This window comes from Leptopilina heterotoma, unplaced genomic scaffold (assembly GCF_015476425.1).
Source record: "Leptopilina heterotoma isolate Lh14 unplaced genomic scaffold, ASM1547642v1 Lhet_90, whole genome shotgun sequence".
Taxonomy (NCBI): Eukaryota; Metazoa; Arthropoda; class Insecta; order Hymenoptera; family Figitidae; genus Leptopilina; species Leptopilina heterotoma.
In genome coordinates, this window is record NW_025111194.1 from 1,749,512 (window position 1) to 1,766,110 (window position 16,599).

Here is a 16,599-nt window from a genome sequence, read left to right on the forward strand (position 1 = left end):
CTAAAGTTGTTATTACAATTCTATTATTAAAAGTTACAATTTACTATTATAACTTGTTATTACAATTCTGTTATTATTTGTTACAATTTATTATTATTTTGTTATTATAATTCCATTATTAATAATTGCTTGTTATTGTCTGTTATTATAATTTGTTATTAATGATTACATTTTATTATACGACTAAACTATTTGCAGTCAATAATATGTAAATAATTATTTTTTGTTAACTTTATTATTATTACTACTATTATTATTAATTATTATTTTACATATTATTATTATTATTATTATTATTATTATTATTATTATTATTATTATTATTATTATTATTATTATTATTATTATTATTATTATTATTATTATTATTATTATTATTATTATTATTATTATTATTGACATTGTTATTATTTTTAATTCTTATAGTTAATTTTAATTATTATTTACCATTCATAATTTTATATTATTGTCATTATCATTATTATTACCTACATATTATTATTAGTTATTGAAAATATATTACGATGAAGTACCTACATTATAAAATTTTTTAAAAATGAATTTTTTTTAAACTACAGACACAATATACAATGTAGAAATATGCAATGATAAAAGTGTAACGATATCAATATGAGAATGATATTCAGTGCACTCTTAATTCTTAAACAAGATGGATCGTTGGAATAATAAATTTGCCATTGTAACTGGAGCAAGTTCTGGAATTGGTCTTGAATTAGTAAAGGCATTGGTGAAAAATAATGTAAATGTTTTTGGATTAGCGAGGAGAATGGAAAAAATGGAAAAATTGAAAATTAATCTCAAAAATGAGAGAGGTGAATTTTATCCAATAAAATGTGATCTCAGTAATGAGGGCGATATTCTCACAGCATTTCGGTGGATTGAGGAAAATTTTAAAACGATTGATATTCTCGTTAATAATGCTGGTATCACTACATCTGAATTTCTCATTGGTACAAAAAAATTAATTTTATAATTTATTTAATTAATTAAATTAATTTAATTTATAATTGTGTGCATTACCTTTTTTTAAAATATATTTTAACTCTATTTACATACTATTCATATTTTTTTATTTTTATATTGAAGTTAACATTTAGTGTTTCTTTCACTTTCATTTGTGGCCTTCTTTCTTTTTTTAATAATATTTGATGAGATGATAATATCAACTACTTATCACTATCACTTTTATTTACACATACAATTATTATTCAATTAAATTAACATTATAAATTATTATTGGTATTAAATTATTACTTGAATTATTTTAAATTTTTAGAGAAATATTAGAAATAAATGATCAGAATAACAAAAAATTTTTTAACTTATTTTTTATTATTCTTTTATACTAAAATAATGAGAGTAGAATTATAATAAATTTGAAAAAATGAAATCCGAAAATAATTATAAATCCACTTAATTGTTTTCTCATTTTGCAGACAGTACAGCAGAAAATTTGAAAAATATTTTAGATGTCAATTTAATTGCCCCTATTATCTGTACCAGGGAAGCTGTGAGAATAATGAGGGCAAATAACATTGACGGACATATTATTTATATCAATAGGTAATTTTTCTATTTTTTAATCATATGCATGCTTTTGAAAAATAAAATTCTTTTTAGTATTTATCATTATTAATTATTATATATTTTTGTAATATTAATTTAGGAATAATTAATTATTAAAAATTTCAATTTAATTCTTTGTTTTCCTCCAGTATGTCAGGTCATAGAGTTCCATTTTGGAATAATACAACATTTAATATTTATAGTCCAAGTAAATTTGCTCTTAAGCAAATGAGTGAACTTACTGAAATGAAATTAAAAGAAGCGAAAAATTGTACAAAAGTTACAGTAAGATTTTTTAATTTAAATAAATTTAAAAAGAAAATTTCAGTTTAATTGAATTACAAAAATTTTTTAATTACTTCTTTATTTTTAATAAATTGTTAATATTTTTTTTTGCAAAGACAATTTTTCCGGGACTGGTAAAAACTGAAATGCCACCTGATGATTTGTTTGGACAAACATCTTTCATTGATCCTGAGGATATTTGCAATGCCATTATTTATGCTTTAAAAACTCCACCTCATGTTCAGGTAATTATATTTTTTTTATTTTGTAATAATTGTTGATAAAAATTAATAAAAATTGTTTTCTTTTATAAAAACATAATTAGAATTATAATAAAATTAAATTAAACAATTAGAATTATAATTATAAAATTAAAAACAGAATTAGAATTGTAATTGAAAAATTAAAAATTGAATTAGAATTGTAATTGAAAAATTAAAAATTGAATTAGAATTGTAATTGAAAAATTAAATTAGAATTATATGATTGAAAAATTATAATTAGATTTAAAATTAAAAAATTAAAACTATAAAATTTTTATTTTTTTAATAAATAATTATTATTAGGTATAGTTACACAAATTTTTACAATCTAAAAAAAAATGTTTAGAGTTAAAAATCGTATTTTTTTACAGATAAAAGAATTAACAATCACTCCACTTGCTGGTTACGAGCGAAAATAAAATAAATAATGAAAAAGGCGAAATACGATAAAAATACGAAAATAAAATATTCAAAATACAAGAAAAGAGAAGGTAAAAATAGTTAATTAATTATTTAAATAAAGAAATGTAATCAATAAATATCTAGTTGATAAAAAATTTATATAATAAAGATATTAAAACATAGTAAAGAGTATTTAAAAATATACTTGAATAAGTCTATACGGGTCATTACAGGTGAAATTTTCATTTTAAAAAATCACAAACTTCACAAAATTTGATAAGAAAATATGTATTTTCTTTGAATTTTAAAAATTTGTTTTTCAATTATGTATTTTTTTATTTTTCATAAATAATTTGAAGAAAATTTTTCCAAACACAAGTTCAAAGAAAAAAAAATTTTTTTTGATGAAAATTTCACCTGGAATGCTCCAAAAATATATTTTTGCAATAATGTAGTTGCCTTTGTATATTTAAAATAAAAATTTACATAAATGTAATAATAATTAATTTCAATCTATTTCAATGATGGAACGATATTAGTTACAATGTGACAAAATAACTGTCGACTCACACTCATTACATCATTATTGTAGGAAATAGGGAGATAAATGGTTTTTGCAAATCATCGCAAGTATCAAGGTTATTGATAATTAAAAATATACCATACTATGTATTTTCCACTTAAAAATAAGATTTTATTTAAAAAAAATACATTTTCAAATCACGATATTAAAATCACTATTTACGATTTTAATACTAAAATATTCAAAAAAAATTTTTTTTATTTATTTTCGTTGACAGCCCGGAACTGGAGTAATTGTAAGTTCCTTTATCTGAAAAAATATAATTTTCTTTGTTTATTTATTAAATAATTAAATAGCACGGCAAGCTTGCTGCAAGATTACTTACCATTTGGGATAAATTAAAAATTCATTTTAATTAATCAGACTTAATGAATAAATAAAAAATAATTTGTATATTTTTAGATTTTTTATAATATTTTGTTATAAAATGCATTTTAATAAAAAAAGAAAAAAATAATAATAATAATAAAATAATTTAATAATATAAAAAATTATTTGCCTACAAATTTTAAATTAATTCACCTGAACATGTGGTGGTGTGGACAGAGCATAAATAATTGCATCGCTAATATCTTCAGCATCAACGTAGGGCATCGTTTGAAGTGCTGCATCTGGTGGCATTTCCGTTTTCACCATTCCAGGGAAAATTGTCTTACAAAAAAAAATAGAGAGAACCAAAAGAATTAACAAAGTTTCGAATAAAATTTGTCTTTTCAAATTTTTTTTATTTTTGAAAATAACTTTTAAAAAATACATAAACTTACAGTGACTTTTGTTGGACTTTTTACGTATTCAAGTTCTAATTCAACAACTTGGCTCATAGCTTTTAAAGCGTATTTACTTGGACTGTACAAATTCGCTGCTGTAGTACCGTAAAATGAAACATTTTGCCCCAAAATACTGAAAATATTTTTCATAATATTAATTTATTTTTATTTAAAATTAATTTTAATTAATTGAAACAAAATGAACTTAATATTCATTTTCAATGTGTAATTATTTAAAAAAAAAATTACCTGTCAATGTTAATAATATGACCGGCTGTATTATTTGCTCTCATTATTTTTACAGCCTCTCTAGTACAGAATGTAGGTCCCATTAAATTTACATCAATAATATTTTTCAAAACTTCGGTTGAACTTTCTAAAAATAATACAAATTTAAAAAAATTTTTATTTATATTTTTTATTTTTTATTTAAAATTTTTAAAATACAATTATTATTTTTTAATTTAAGTAAATTATTAATTAAGTAAATTATTTATTCACTCTTTATTATTTTACCCTATTTAGATATTTTAATATTTTTGTGTATTCAAATCTCTGTTAAAAGCCATAGCGAAAAAATCTTATTACCAACAGGAATCGAACCCTAGACTCTGTAAACACGAGTCTATGACGCTAACCACTAGACCACGAAGCGATAATGTTCGAAATTAATTAAAAAAAAAAAAAACACGAGAAAAAGTGTGTAAAAATTATATTTTTTCGTTTATAAAATTAAATATTAATTGTTTTTCTTCAATATAATGTAAAAAAATTTGCATTTTCTATTTTATTTTGTACAATTAAAGGAAGTAATAAACAAAAAATATTTTTTTTACCAATTGTTAAGCCAAAATCAAAAACTCCAGCATTATTAACAAGAATATCGACGGTTTTAAAATTTTTTTTAATCCATTGAAATGCTTTAATTATATCCTCCTCTTTACTGACATCACACTTTATCGGATGAAATGAACCTTTTTCATTTTTCATGTCATTTTTAATTTTTTCCATTTTTTCAATTCTTCTCGCCAATCCAATGACGTTGACATTTTTTTTAACCAATGTTTTCACTAAATCTTCACCAATTCCAGAACTGGCACCAGTCACAACTGCAACTTTATTATTCCAACGATCCATCTTGTTTGACTGCAAAAATTTAATCTGCGACCGTCTGCAACTACTTATCTCATTCAGAAGACTAGTATAAGAGAGTTTACAGATGTAATGTTTTTTTTTTGTAGAGGGGGGTCTCTACTAAACGTTACACAATGTATTTTTCTCATGTGAAATTGCATGACAGGGGGGGGGTCACAAAATTAAAAAAATTGCGTGGCATCATTTATGAAAGCTCAAATATTTATATATAAATTTATTTGATAAAATAAAAACCGTAATATAAATGTAAATAAATATTTATCAAAAAAATAATAAGCAACAATAAAATAAAACAAACAATAGGAATAAATAACAAATAAAAGAATAAATAAATCTAATAAAAATGAGTAAAAGTGAAGAATAAACAAAAATGGAATAGGTAACAAATAAAAAAAAAACGTTGAATAATCTAAGCAACAAAATATCTTTAATTTTCTTTACATTTTTCTTTACATATTATACAAAGATATATTTTTATTTATTTACGTTGATAACCAGGAACTGAAGAAATTGTAAGTTCCTTTATCTGAAAAAATTTAATTTTCTATGTTTATCTATATATTTATAATAAATAGCAAGTAATCTTGCAGTAAAATTTTTATATTTATATATCTACATTTTAATATTTTGCCGTATAAAAAACCTATTATAAAAGTAATTTAATAATATTATGAAATTAATACAAAAAAAATTATCTTCGTACAATTTTTAAATAAATTACCTGAACATGTGGAGGTGTGGATAGAACATAAATAATTGCCTCACTAATATCTTCAACATAAACGTAGGGTATCGTTTTAAGTGCTACTTCTGATGGCATTTCCGTTTTCACCAATCCAGGAAAAATTGTCTTACAAAAAAAATTAAAAATGTCTTTTTTAAATTTTTCCTTATTTTTGAAGATAACTTTTAAAGAATATGTAAACTTACAGTGACTTTTGCTGGACTTTTCACGCATTCAAGTTCTAATTCAACAACTTTGCTCAAAGCGTGAAGAGCGAATTTCGTTGGGCTGTATAAATTCATTACTGAAGCACCGAAAACTAAAACTTGTTGCCCCAAAACACTGAAAATATTTTTCATGTATTGAGAATTTTTCAATTGTTCTTGAATTTTTTTTTACTATAAATGAGAAATTAATTTTTTTTTGAAATATTTCAATTTATTGAATTACCAAAAATTTAGTTTAATATAAATAATCTAAATTTAAATTAATTTATTATTTATTTTATTATTAATAAAAATTTTATTTATTAATATTTTTATATTTAATTATATTTAATTATTTATATTTAATTATTAATATTTTATATTTTATTTATTAATACGTTTAATTACTTAAAAAGAAATTACCTGTCAATGTTAATAATATGACCGGCTGTGTTATTTGCTCTCATTAATTTTGCAGCCTCTCTGGTACAGAGTGTAGGACCCAATAAATTTACATCAATAATATTTTTCAAAATTTCGGTTGAACTTTCTAAACAAAATACGAAAGTGTAAGAATTTCAATTTTTTAAATTACATTATACTTATTAAAATTAAATCCTTATTTATTTAATTTTTATAATTTTATTCTCCATTTTAATTAATAATTTTATTTATTTACTATTTATTATTTATTATTGCTTCCAATTTTAATATTTTTTTCAGTATTCAAATCTCTATTGAAAGTTAAAGCGAAAAAAAATCTCTATACTGCCAGGATTCGAACCCCAGACTCTGTAAGCACGAGTCGAGAGCGCTAACCACTAGACCATGAAACAATAATGTTCGAAATTAATCAAAATAAGAAGAAAACGAACAAAAAGTGTGTAAAATAAAGAAAATACATATTTGTACCAATTGTTAAGCCAAAATCCACTGCTCCAGCATTATTAACAAGAATATCGACGGTTTTAAAATTCTTTTTAATCCATTGAAATGCATTAATTATATCCTCCTCTCTACTGATATCACACTTTATCGGATGAAATGAACCTTTTTCATTTTTTATGTCATTTTTAATTTTTTCCATTTTTTCAATTCTTCTCGCCAATCCAATGACGTTGACATTTTTTTTAACCAATGTTTTCACTAAATCTTCACCAATTCCAGAACTGGCACCAGTCACAACTGCAACTTTATTATTCCAACGATCCATCTTGTTTGACTGCAAAAATTTAATCTTCAACTACTAGTCTCATTTAAAAGACCAGTAATTTAATTTTTGAGTCTTTATATATTTTTATACGTAATATACAATTATGCACAATTACAATACAATAAACTATATTTAATTAGGTATGACGAAAAATAATTATATGCAGATTCATAACAAAATTGACGTGATCAAAAAATAAAAATCACCATGATGAGGTTTTTTAATGAACGAATATAAATAGTTGATTTTTTTTAAATTAGAAGTTATTTCGATTTGAACTTCCCGCCGAGAATATTATTTTTTAGTTTACCGACAAATGAGAGTAGACGTTATAGCTGACAATTATAATTATTATATTATAACTAATTATAATAAATAAAAATTCATTAAATTTTTATTTATTATAATTATTTATAATATAATAATTATAATTATAAAAAATATATAAAAAATTAAATAAAAATAATATTTTCTCATTGATTCTACAATGTATTATTATCTGTCGTTTAATCGTTGGAAAAATTGCTGTGTAAGCATATGTAATATTACATTTTATACAGATTATAACAGTTGTGAATTTATTACTATATATAACATTGTCATTGCACTTACAGATAGCCAATAAAAAAAATTGCAAATCATTATGACATTGTAAGTTGCATGTCGATAATGATTCTTCATTCAATGTCGTATAAAAATATAATTTTCATTTTCTTCTACATTTTTTATCATTTTCTTTCAACAAAGTAAAAAATTTTCCATTTAGTTATTTGCTAAAAAAAAAAAAAAATTTCCTAGACACTTTTCGTCATTTTAACGAAAAATAAAAATTATTAGTTCTTAGCATTCCAAACATTATTCACTTCATGGCCCAGTGGTTAACGCACTCGACTCGTATTCCCAACGGACGTAGGTTCGAATCCCATCCCAGTTAATAAGATTTTTTCACGATAAAATTTAATCCCAATTGAAAAATATTGAAATTATGACTGAGACTAAATAACAAAACTAATTTAAACAATTATAATAAATAAATCTAATAAATAATAAGCAAATAATAAACAAATAATAAACAAATAATATAGAAATAATAAATAAATAATAAATAAATAAGAAACAAATTAATAAATAAATATCTAATAAATAAATAATAAATAAATAATAAATAAGTAATAAACAAATAATAAATAAATAACAAACAAGACTTCCGGTTGGGATAGCGAACTGAACGTACGCGCGTCATTTCGGTGAGCGTTATTTCGGGAATAATTATCAATTTAGTGAGTGCACAAGTTTCAAAAGGAGTTGTTTGAAGAGGGAAACATTTAGTGTTTAGGTGGAAGTGTTATCTTTACGAACTTTAGCCTTTTTCTTGTGTTATTTGGGGCAAGAGAAATAGGAATGGAAGGTGAAGAGGTTAGGAAACCAGAGGAGCAAAATGGCAAAGCTTCCGGTGGAAATTCGGAGAAAGATGGGGAGATGGAGCTGCCGAACGAAAACAGTAGTGCCACCTCAGCGAGCAGTAGTGAACCACGAGTGAGGAAAACAAACATGGCCGAAAGAGTAAACAATCAGAAAAACCAGAAGGTTATTGAATGGAAAACACCGCAAAAGCGGGGACGTGGAAGGCCCTCTAAACAAATGTCAAATCAACTGACAAGCAGTAAGATAAAAAGTAAATCGTTGTTGCGAAATTATCTACAAGTGCAAACCTCTAGGGGAAAAAACGGGAATGTATCTATTTCTAGTGAAGGTCAGAATACAAGTGGAGCCGAAGTGTTAAAAGATTTACAAAGAGAAGTTTTTGAAAAAATGTTAAATGAGTGGTGGGACAAAAAAGTGGAAAGAGAGTTCAGGGAGGTCAAGGGTCAAATTTCAGAGCTAAGGGATAGAGTTATAAAAGATGAGGCAGTGGAATCCGCATTAGTTAAAGCTAGGGAGCGAGAGAAAGAATATCAGAAAGAAATAGAATCATTGAAAGAAGAGTTAGCAACGATGTCTGCGCGAATTAAAGAACAAGGGATTTTAAGGAACACAGTTGATGTGACACAGGATTATCGTGAGCCAATAATTGTTGCTTCAAGGAATATCTCAAACGATAAAGAGGAATGTGAGGATGATAATAATAATAATGACACAGTGGACACGAATATAGAAGTAAGTGATTTGAAAGTGCTGAATAAAGATGCAATGGGTGTAAAAGTTTTATCAATGATTAGTAGTAGTGAATTAGAGTGGGAAATGAAGGAAAGGAAATCAAGAAAGAATTGTATCATGGTAAGAGGATTTCGCTCAAGAGGGAAACATTTAGGAGAACAAATAAGATCAGTGTTGTTTGACCTGACAGGTGTAAATATTGAGATTAAAAATTTAAGGCATGTAGCGGGAGGGTCACTGATCACGCTTAATTCGTGGATAACAAAGCGAAGATTAATGGAGAATAAGTATAAGTTGCGAAACACGAAGATAACAATAGAGGACGACTTGACTTGGAGAGAACAGGAGATACAAAATCGAATTAAGGAGGAAGTCATGTTAGCGAGTGAAGTGGGAGCTGTAAGCAAATTTTCGTATATGAAGTGGACAATTAATGACAGAGAATTCACCTGGAATGAAGAAAAAGGTGTAATCGAGGGGTTTCGTAACCAGGAGGGGAGGCGCTTCGAAAATAATAACAGATTCGATTAACGGAGTGGTCTGGAACATCGCCGGAGGTATGAAGATATTAGAGACTTGGGACTTTTTAAAACAATTCGACATCGTCATTTTACAAGAAACCTGGATCACCGAGGAGAAAAATGAATCCTTTTTAAAAATTTTAGATGTAGATTATATATGGGAAACGAAATGTGCTGTTAAAACTAACAATAAAGGGAGGGCAAAAGGGGGTCAGTTGGTGGGAATAAAAAAGAATGCATGCAAAGCTGTGAGTTTGGAAGAATGGGAGTATGGAATTGTAATAAAAGCGCATGAATTTGGTGAGTGGGGTAATACTGTTAACATGATCACAGTTTACAATAATGTCGGAACGTCCAAGGTTGTAGATAGTTTGAGACCAGTATTAGACAGTTTTCAAGACAAAGGGGAGGGATTGATAATCTTAGGGGATTTGAATTCCAGGATAGGAGAGGAACTCGGGGGGAGCGAAATAGATGAAGAGGCTCCAAGTAAAAATTATTATAGAGTGCGTACATCAGAGGATAGAACTGTAAACGGTGAAGGAGTTAAATTATTAAGGTTTTGTGAGGAAATGGGGTTAAGGGTTCTTAATGGAAGAATAAACGGAGACACTCAAGGAAAACTGACGCGTGTAGGGGAGGAAGGAGGTTCGGTCCTTGACTTAATAATTGAGTCTGATGGAATTGGCGATTCTCAGGTGAAAGAAATCAAAATACTACCAAGGATAGAGTCAGATCATTTTCCAGTGACATTTAAATTGCAAGTTAAAAGTAAGCGAAGACAGAAGGGTATAATGAAGGGTAACGATAAACACACGGTAAACACAGATTGCGAGAATCAGGAAGATCGATTGGTATGGGACAACAAAAAGACGCAAGAGTACAGAGAGGCATTAGAGAAGTTGTGGGAACAAAAAGTAATAGTTAATGAAGGGGAATGGTCAAATGCATGGAATGAAGTTAATCGAGCAATTAAATTAGCTGCAGAGCAGGTAGGAATGATTAGAAAAATAAAGAGGGGAGGGAGAAATCAGGGTAGAAAGAGGAATGAAGAGGAACAGAAGCTGAAAAAAGAGGCTTTTAAATGCTTGAAAGCTTACTTGAAAAAGAAGGGGGTTAAAGAAAGGGAAGAGTTTAAAGAAAGTAGGAAAAGGTTAAGGGAATGGCGAAGAAATAAGAAACAGCAAGAAAAAGAGGAAAAATGGGAAAGGGTAATCAAAAGTAAAAATATGAGTGAGTTTTGGCAATCATTGAATGGTTTCAGGCCGAGGAGAAAATGTAAAGGTATGGGCATCAAAAAAGAGGATTGGAAAAAACATTTTATGAAACTCCTAGGTGGGAAAGATCAGAATTCAGAAAATACACCAATGGAAGGGGAAAAGGAGAATTTTCAGGGTGAGCAAGAAGAAGAAGAAGATATTCAAACTTCAACTTCAGAATTACCTTCAGAAAACATCGAGGGGTTTGATGCAGAGGAGGATGAATGGGACATCAAGCTAAATGAGGACATCGAATTCGAAGAGCTAGGTAAGGTCGTTAATAGGCTAAAAAAGGGAAAAGCAGCAGGAGAAGATGGAGTTTCTATTGATTTTATTAAAGGATTACCGGAAGTTTGGGCCAAAGAGGTCCATAGAGTATTAAATGGAATGTGGAAAGATGGGGTGCTGGGACCTGGCTGGGAAAAAGCAAGAATATTCCCTATTCACAAAGAGGGAGAAGAGCATGTAACGGGAAATTACAGAGGTGTATCATTGCTGGATGTGGGGTATAAAATTCTAGCTGCTGTTTTGGATGAGAGGTTAAGAACTTGGATGGAAAAGAAAGGAAAATTCGAGGAAAGTCAAGGAGGATTTAGAAGGAAAAGAGCCACGCGTGATCACATCTGGGTTTTAAATTCGTTAATTAACAATAAGCTGAAAAGTAAAGAGGGAAAATTACATGTAGCCTTTATAGATTTGAGGAAAGCCTTCGACACAGTGGACCGGCGTATATTATTGAACAAAATATGGAAATTGGGTATAAGAGGAAGAATGTTCAAAATGATTGAAGCAATTTATAGCAAAACACTTAATGAGGTCATTACTGGAGAGGGGTTAACAGAGCATTTTGTTACAATTAGAGGGGTCAGACAAGGGTGTCCACTTAGTCCACTACTTTTTAATATATTCATTCAAGATATGGACGAAATATGGGAAAAAGAAAATATAGGGGGAACGGTCATAGGGAAAAAGAAAATATTCGTGCTAAAATTTGCTGACGACTTGGCTTTAGTAGCAGACTGGGCGGAGGGACTGAAGGAAATGCTGAAAAAACTCGAAAAATATGTAAGTAAAAACAGACTGGAGGTAAATGCAGATAAGTCTAAAGTAATGGTGTTCAGAAATGGGGGTAGAAGACGGCAAGCGGATAAATGGGAAATAGAGGGTAAAGCACTTGAAGTTGTTAACGAATATAAATATTTAGGATTTTGGTTTTCCACAAAGAATTCGTACTCAAAACATGTCCAAAAATTGGCGGGAAAAGCAAGAATGGCAACAAACTCAGCATGGGGAATACTAAAAAGGGCTAGAATTAATAATTTAGGGAAGCGATTGTATTTAATGGATACTTTAGTGAAGGCAGGAGGATTGTACGGGGTAGAGATTTGGGGGTGGAAAAGGAGGGAAGAAATAGAAAAATTACAAGGAAGATTCGTCAAGATGGCAATGGGTATTAATGTCACAACTCCAGACTACATATGGAGGATGGAAGCAGGCAGACATAGAATTGAAATCGAGGCAAGAAAGAGAGCAATTAATTATCTAATGACAATTGTCAAAATGGGAGAGGAAAGATGGCCAAAAATTTGTCTAAGAGAGGAGTTAAGGGGGATAATTAATGCAAACCCTTCAAATTTGGGAAAATCATTGCAGAAAATTTGCCAGGATGTTGGAGATGGAGAAACATTAAAATGGCTATGGGAAGGAGGACAAGATGATAAAGTTAAAAATAAATTGATGAACGGAGTACGAATTACACTAGATCAGGAAATTCAAAACGATTGGGGTAGAATCAGGGATTCAAAATACTGCAAGGAATACAAAATCTTAAAAAAGGCACCAGGTAGGGAAAAGTATTGGGAAGATAAAAAAATTAAAGGCGAAATAAAAGAACAATGGGCTCGACTAAGGTGTGGAAATGTGGGGAAGGCGGGTAATAAAGGGTTTCTGGATACCATGTGCAGATTATGTGAGGTTGAGGAGGAAAATATTTTTCATATCTGGAATTGTGGAAAAGCAAGGGAAATCTTAAGTAAGAAATGGGTAGATGGTGTACTAAGGTGGGCTAAAGGGAAAACAGGGACTCAGTTTGAAGATTTGTTATTAAGAACTTTGAGTGGAGAGCCGAATCTCGTCCTCATCGAGTACGCGAAAGAATTTGTAGAAAAATCAAAGACTACATGTTGTAATTTATAATTAAGAAATGATTTGTTAAATGAAGTTAAATATAACTGATGTGATTTAATGTATAGAGAATTAATACTACTATTTATAAGATATTTTAAATTTAAGTATTGCGGGAAAGTATATTGTAAAACTTATGTAAAGTGTACAATGGAGAAATAAATAAAAAAAAAAAAAAAAATAACAAACAAATTAATAAACAAATAATAAATAAATAACAAACAAATTAATACATAAATAATAAATAAGTAATAAACAAATAATAAACAAATGATAAATAAATACTTAATAAATAAAAGTAATATAAATTTATAAAAAGTAACAATAAAAAATAGTAATAAATAAAAATACTAAAAATAAAAATGATTAAATCTAATTATGTCAACAATTAAATATAATTTAATATTTAAAATAAATAATTAAAATAACGAAAAAAACTGCATCTGCATTAAAATTTTAACTAGACTCAATTTTTCTTCTACATGACGATAATATTATGAAACACCTTTTATCTATGAAGATGTATATAGTAGCGTTCAATTGCAAATAAAATTAGGGTCGTCATTGAATGTAATATTCAGAACACCATTCACTATCAGACAAGATGGATCGTTGGAATAATAAAGTTGCAGTGGTGACTGGTGCCAGTTCTGGAATTGGTGAATCTCTTGTTAAAGAATTAGTGAAAAATAATGTCAAAGTCGTTGGTTTGGCAAGAAGAATTGAGAATATGGAAAAAATCAAAAATAATATAAAAAATCAAAAAGGTGCATTTTATCCAATAAAATGTGACGTCTCCAAGGAAAATGATATTCTCAAAGCTTTTCAATGGATTGAAAAAAATTTAAAAACCGTCGATATTCTCGTTAATAATGCCGCTGTATTGACTTCAGATTTGTGCATCGGTACGAAAACCAAAAAATTTTTTTGTTACAAATTGTTTTCTATTCTTATCACTATAGTGGAAAATTTTTTTTTCTATTTTATTTTTTTTTAATTTCTACTTCTACTTTTTATTTTTTATTTCTATTCCTATTTTTTATATTTTATTTCTATTTCTATTTTTCTATTTTATTTACTTTTCTATTTTTTATTTTCTTTTATTTTTTTTATATTTCAATTTGTTTAGAATAAAAAAATTAGGTTTATATTTAATAATTAATTTAATAACTTAAAAAAATTATAATAACTCTTTTTCACTATGTAAAGAGAAAATTAAAAAAAAATCTTATTCATAAGAAAAATTATTTTTGTATTCATTAAATTTATAAATTCGGCTGCATTTTAACAGTACAAGTGATTAAAAATTATTTTATTTACTGTAAAAATTTATGTATTGAGAAAAAATTTATTTGCAAAAAAAGAGCTTGTCCTGATAATGATAAACAAAATAAAAATTATTTTAGTAATTATAGAAAATATCAAAAGTCGTAAAAGAATTTTTTTTTTCATCACTATAATAACGAAAAATTCTTTTTTTTTCACAGAAAGTTCAACGGAAAATTTGAAAAATGTTATCGATGTAAATTTAATTGGTACAGCACTCTGTACTAGGGAAGCTGTGAAAATAATGAGAGCAAATAACATAGCCGGTCATATTATTAACATAAACAGGTAATTTTTTTTCTATTTTTATAAAATTCGATTTCTATTTTTGGTAAATTTACGAAAAAAAATTTTCATTTAATAAAAACAATTAATTAATTTTTATTTTAATAAATTTTCGAAAAAAAAATTTTCATTTAATAAAAATAATTAACGAACTTTTATTTTCATGAATTGTCGAAAAAAAATTTTCATTTACAAAAAAAGAATTAATGAATTGTGATTATTTTTCAGCATTGCGGGACAAAGAGTTGCATTTTTTAACAATTCAGGTTTCAATATGTACAGTCCAAGTAAATATGCCCAGAAGGCCATGAGTCAAGTGGTCGAATTAGAACTTGAACACGTTAAAAGTCCGACAAAAGTTACTGTAAGTTTATTGTAAATAAATTTTTTTTTTCTTTTAATTTCGAATTAAATTTCAAAGAAAAGAAGAATATAAAGAACTTTTTATTATAATTAAATAGTTTAATTACTTTAATTAATTGAATTTTTTAATTTTAAGAAAAAATTTAAAAATTCCCGCGAGGGGAATCGAACCTTGAATTTCTGCACTACTTCAAGTGCCTTAACGACTGTAACCATCACATCGATACTAAATTTCTTAATTTACTTTAATTGATTAATTTCATTTAATTAACTAAATTCCTTACTTTTATTTAATTAATTAATCTCATTAAATTCATTAATTTAAACAAAAATCCTTTAATTTTATTTAATTCGTGAAATTCATTAATTTAAGACTAATTTTTTAAATTATTACTTTTTTGAGACAATTTTTCCTGGATTGGTCAAAACGGAAATGCCACCACAGGAAGCATTTAAAATAATTCCCTACGTTGATGCTGAAGATATTGTCAATGGAATTATTTATGCTCTGTCCACACCTCCACATGTTCAGGTAAAGCAAATCTTTATTAATAAAAAACATGAAATGAAATAATTAATTAAATTTAAATAAATCATTTTTAAATAAATCATTTTTAAATAAATATTTAAAATTAAATAAATAATTTTTAAATTAATTTTTTAAATTTAAATAAATAATGTAATTATAATATTTTTTCAGATTAAGGAACTTACAATTACTCCAGTTCCAGGTTATCAACGCAAATAAAGAAAAAAAATTTTGTAATTCCCATTTACATACCTATTAATAAAATTTTAATATTATATTTATTATACTAATTTTTTTATTTGTAACATTACGCAAATAAAATAAATTCAATTTTTCAAATTAAAAACAAAAAAGAAATTAGAAATTAATTTTCAATTGTAAAATTAGCCTAATTTTCTTCACTAGTATATAAGAATTTTATTATTAAAAATTAAATTATTTTTTAATTTTCTATGAAAAATCAGAAAACACGTATTTTTTTATTTTCTTATTGAATGAAATTTGTGAAAATTGTGATTTTTTTAAGTTCAACTTCTTCGGAAGCCGAAGAATGTGTTTCAAAGTAGGGCCTCGCGGCTTCCGAAGAAGTTGAACTTAAAAAAATTCCAGTTTCCACAAATTTCATTCAATAAAAAAATAAAAACATACGTGTTTTCTTATTTTTCATTGAAAATTCGAAAAAAATTGTTTCAAACAAATAAAAATTTTTTTTCTTCAAATTTATATGGAATGCTTCATATAATATTAAAACAAACAAGATAAATAATTTTAAAAAACTAAACATTTTCTA

At 26.4% G+C, this 16,599-nt stretch overlaps 4 protein-coding genes across 7 annotated transcripts; 3 read left to right on the top strand and 1 right to left on the bottom strand.

Annotated features, from left to right (window-relative positions):
- The first annotated feature begins 637 nt into the window (after positions 1 to 637).
- LOC122511829 (farnesol dehydrogenase-like) lies at positions 638 to 2,596 on the top strand. Its single transcript, XM_043627332.1, has 5 exons — positions 638 to 971; positions 1,458 to 1,584; positions 1,737 to 1,872; positions 1,989 to 2,117; positions 2,507 to 2,596. Exons 1-5 carry the CDS (start codon positions 671 to 673, stop codon positions 2,552 to 2,554), a joined length of 741 nt encoding a protein of 246 aa, XP_043483267.1. The 5' UTR covers positions 638 to 670; the 3' UTR covers positions 2,555 to 2,596.
- A 611-nt stretch (positions 2,597 to 3,207) lies between these two features.
- LOC122511830 (farnesol dehydrogenase-like) lies at positions 3,208 to 7,554 on the bottom strand. Of its 4 annotated transcripts, XM_043627334.1 has the most exons (6): positions 7,392 to 7,554; positions 6,885 to 7,194; positions 6,396 to 6,522; positions 5,973 to 6,108; positions 5,764 to 5,892; positions 5,448 to 5,568 (listed from the first exon to the last, which is right to left on the bottom strand). In XM_043627334.1, exons 1-6 carry the CDS (start codon positions 7,392 to 7,394, stop codon positions 5,521 to 5,523), a joined length of 753 nt encoding a protein of 250 aa, XP_043483269.1. In that variant the 5' UTR covers positions 7,395 to 7,554; the 3' UTR covers positions 5,448 to 5,520. The 4 variants fall into 4 exon arrangements, with proteins under 4 accessions (XP_043483271.1, XP_043483268.1, XP_043483270.1 ...); XM_043627336.1 differs by lacking the exons at positions 5,448 to 5,568; positions 5,764 to 5,892; positions 5,973 to 6,108; positions 6,396 to 6,522; positions 7,392 to 7,554 and adding exons at positions 3,208 to 3,369; positions 3,643 to 3,771; positions 3,885 to 4,020; positions 4,137 to 4,263 and having other exon boundaries at positions 6,885 to 7,240; XM_043627333.1 differs by lacking the exons at positions 5,448 to 5,568; positions 5,764 to 5,892; positions 5,973 to 6,108; positions 7,392 to 7,554 and adding exons at positions 3,208 to 3,369; positions 3,643 to 3,771; positions 3,885 to 4,020.
- A 1,032-nt stretch (positions 7,555 to 8,586) lies between these two features.
- Positions 8,587 to 9,873, top strand: LOC122511913 (spindle pole body component 110-like). The gene has a single exon (XM_043627481.1). The coding sequence runs from the start codon at positions 8,587 to 8,589 to the stop codon at positions 9,871 to 9,873; it is 1,287 nt and encodes a 428-aa protein (XP_043483416.1).
- A 3,986-nt stretch (positions 9,874 to 13,859) lies between these two features.
- On the top strand, positions 13,860 to 16,093 carry LOC122511789 (farnesol dehydrogenase-like). Its single transcript, XM_043627271.1, has 5 exons — positions 13,860 to 14,211; positions 14,794 to 14,920; positions 15,146 to 15,281; positions 15,684 to 15,812; positions 15,981 to 16,093. The coding sequence occupies exons 1-5, from the start codon at positions 13,911 to 13,913 to the stop codon at positions 16,026 to 16,028; spliced, it is 741 nt and encodes a 246-aa protein (XP_043483206.1). The 5' UTR covers positions 13,860 to 13,910; the 3' UTR covers positions 16,029 to 16,093.
- Positions 16,094 to 16,599: the final 506 nt, after the last annotated feature.

Bases quoted from the DNA above. Each gene is read 5' to 3' on its own strand.
- LOC122511830 (XM_043627334.1), bottom strand. The intron at 6,109-6,395 runs GTAATTTCTTTT...AAATATTTTCAG, and splicing joins CATATTATTAACATTGACAG to TGTTTTGGGGCAACAAGTTT. The intron at 5,569-5,763 runs GTAATTTATTTA...AAATTTTTTCAG, and splicing joins CCACACCTCCACATGTTCAG to ATAAAGGAACTTACAATTTC.
- LOC122511913 (XM_043627481.1), top strand. From the start codon at position 8,587: ATGGAAGGTGAAGAGGTTAGGAAACCAGAGGAGCAAAATGGCAAAGCT.
- LOC122511789 (XM_043627271.1), top strand. From the start codon at position 13,911: ATGGATCGTTGGAATAATAAAGTTGCAGTGGTGACTGGTGCCAGTTCT. The intron at 14,212-14,793 runs GTACGAAAACCA...TTTTTTTCACAG, and splicing joins GACTTCAGATTTGTGCATCG to AAAGTTCAACGGAAAATTTG. The intron at 15,813-15,980 runs GTAAAGCAAATC...ATATTTTTTCAG, and splicing joins CCACACCTCCACATGTTCAG to ATTAAGGAACTTACAATTAC.
- LOC122511829 (XM_043627332.1), top strand. From the start codon at position 671: ATGGATCGTTGGAATAATAAATTTGCCATTGTAACTGGAGCAAGTTCT. The intron at 972-1,457 runs GTACAAAAAAAT...CTCATTTTGCAG, and splicing joins TACATCTGAATTTCTCATTG to ACAGTACAGCAGAAAATTTG. The intron at 2,118-2,506 runs GTAATTATATTT...ATTTTTTTACAG, and splicing joins AAACTCCACCTCATGTTCAG to ATAAAAGAATTAACAATCAC.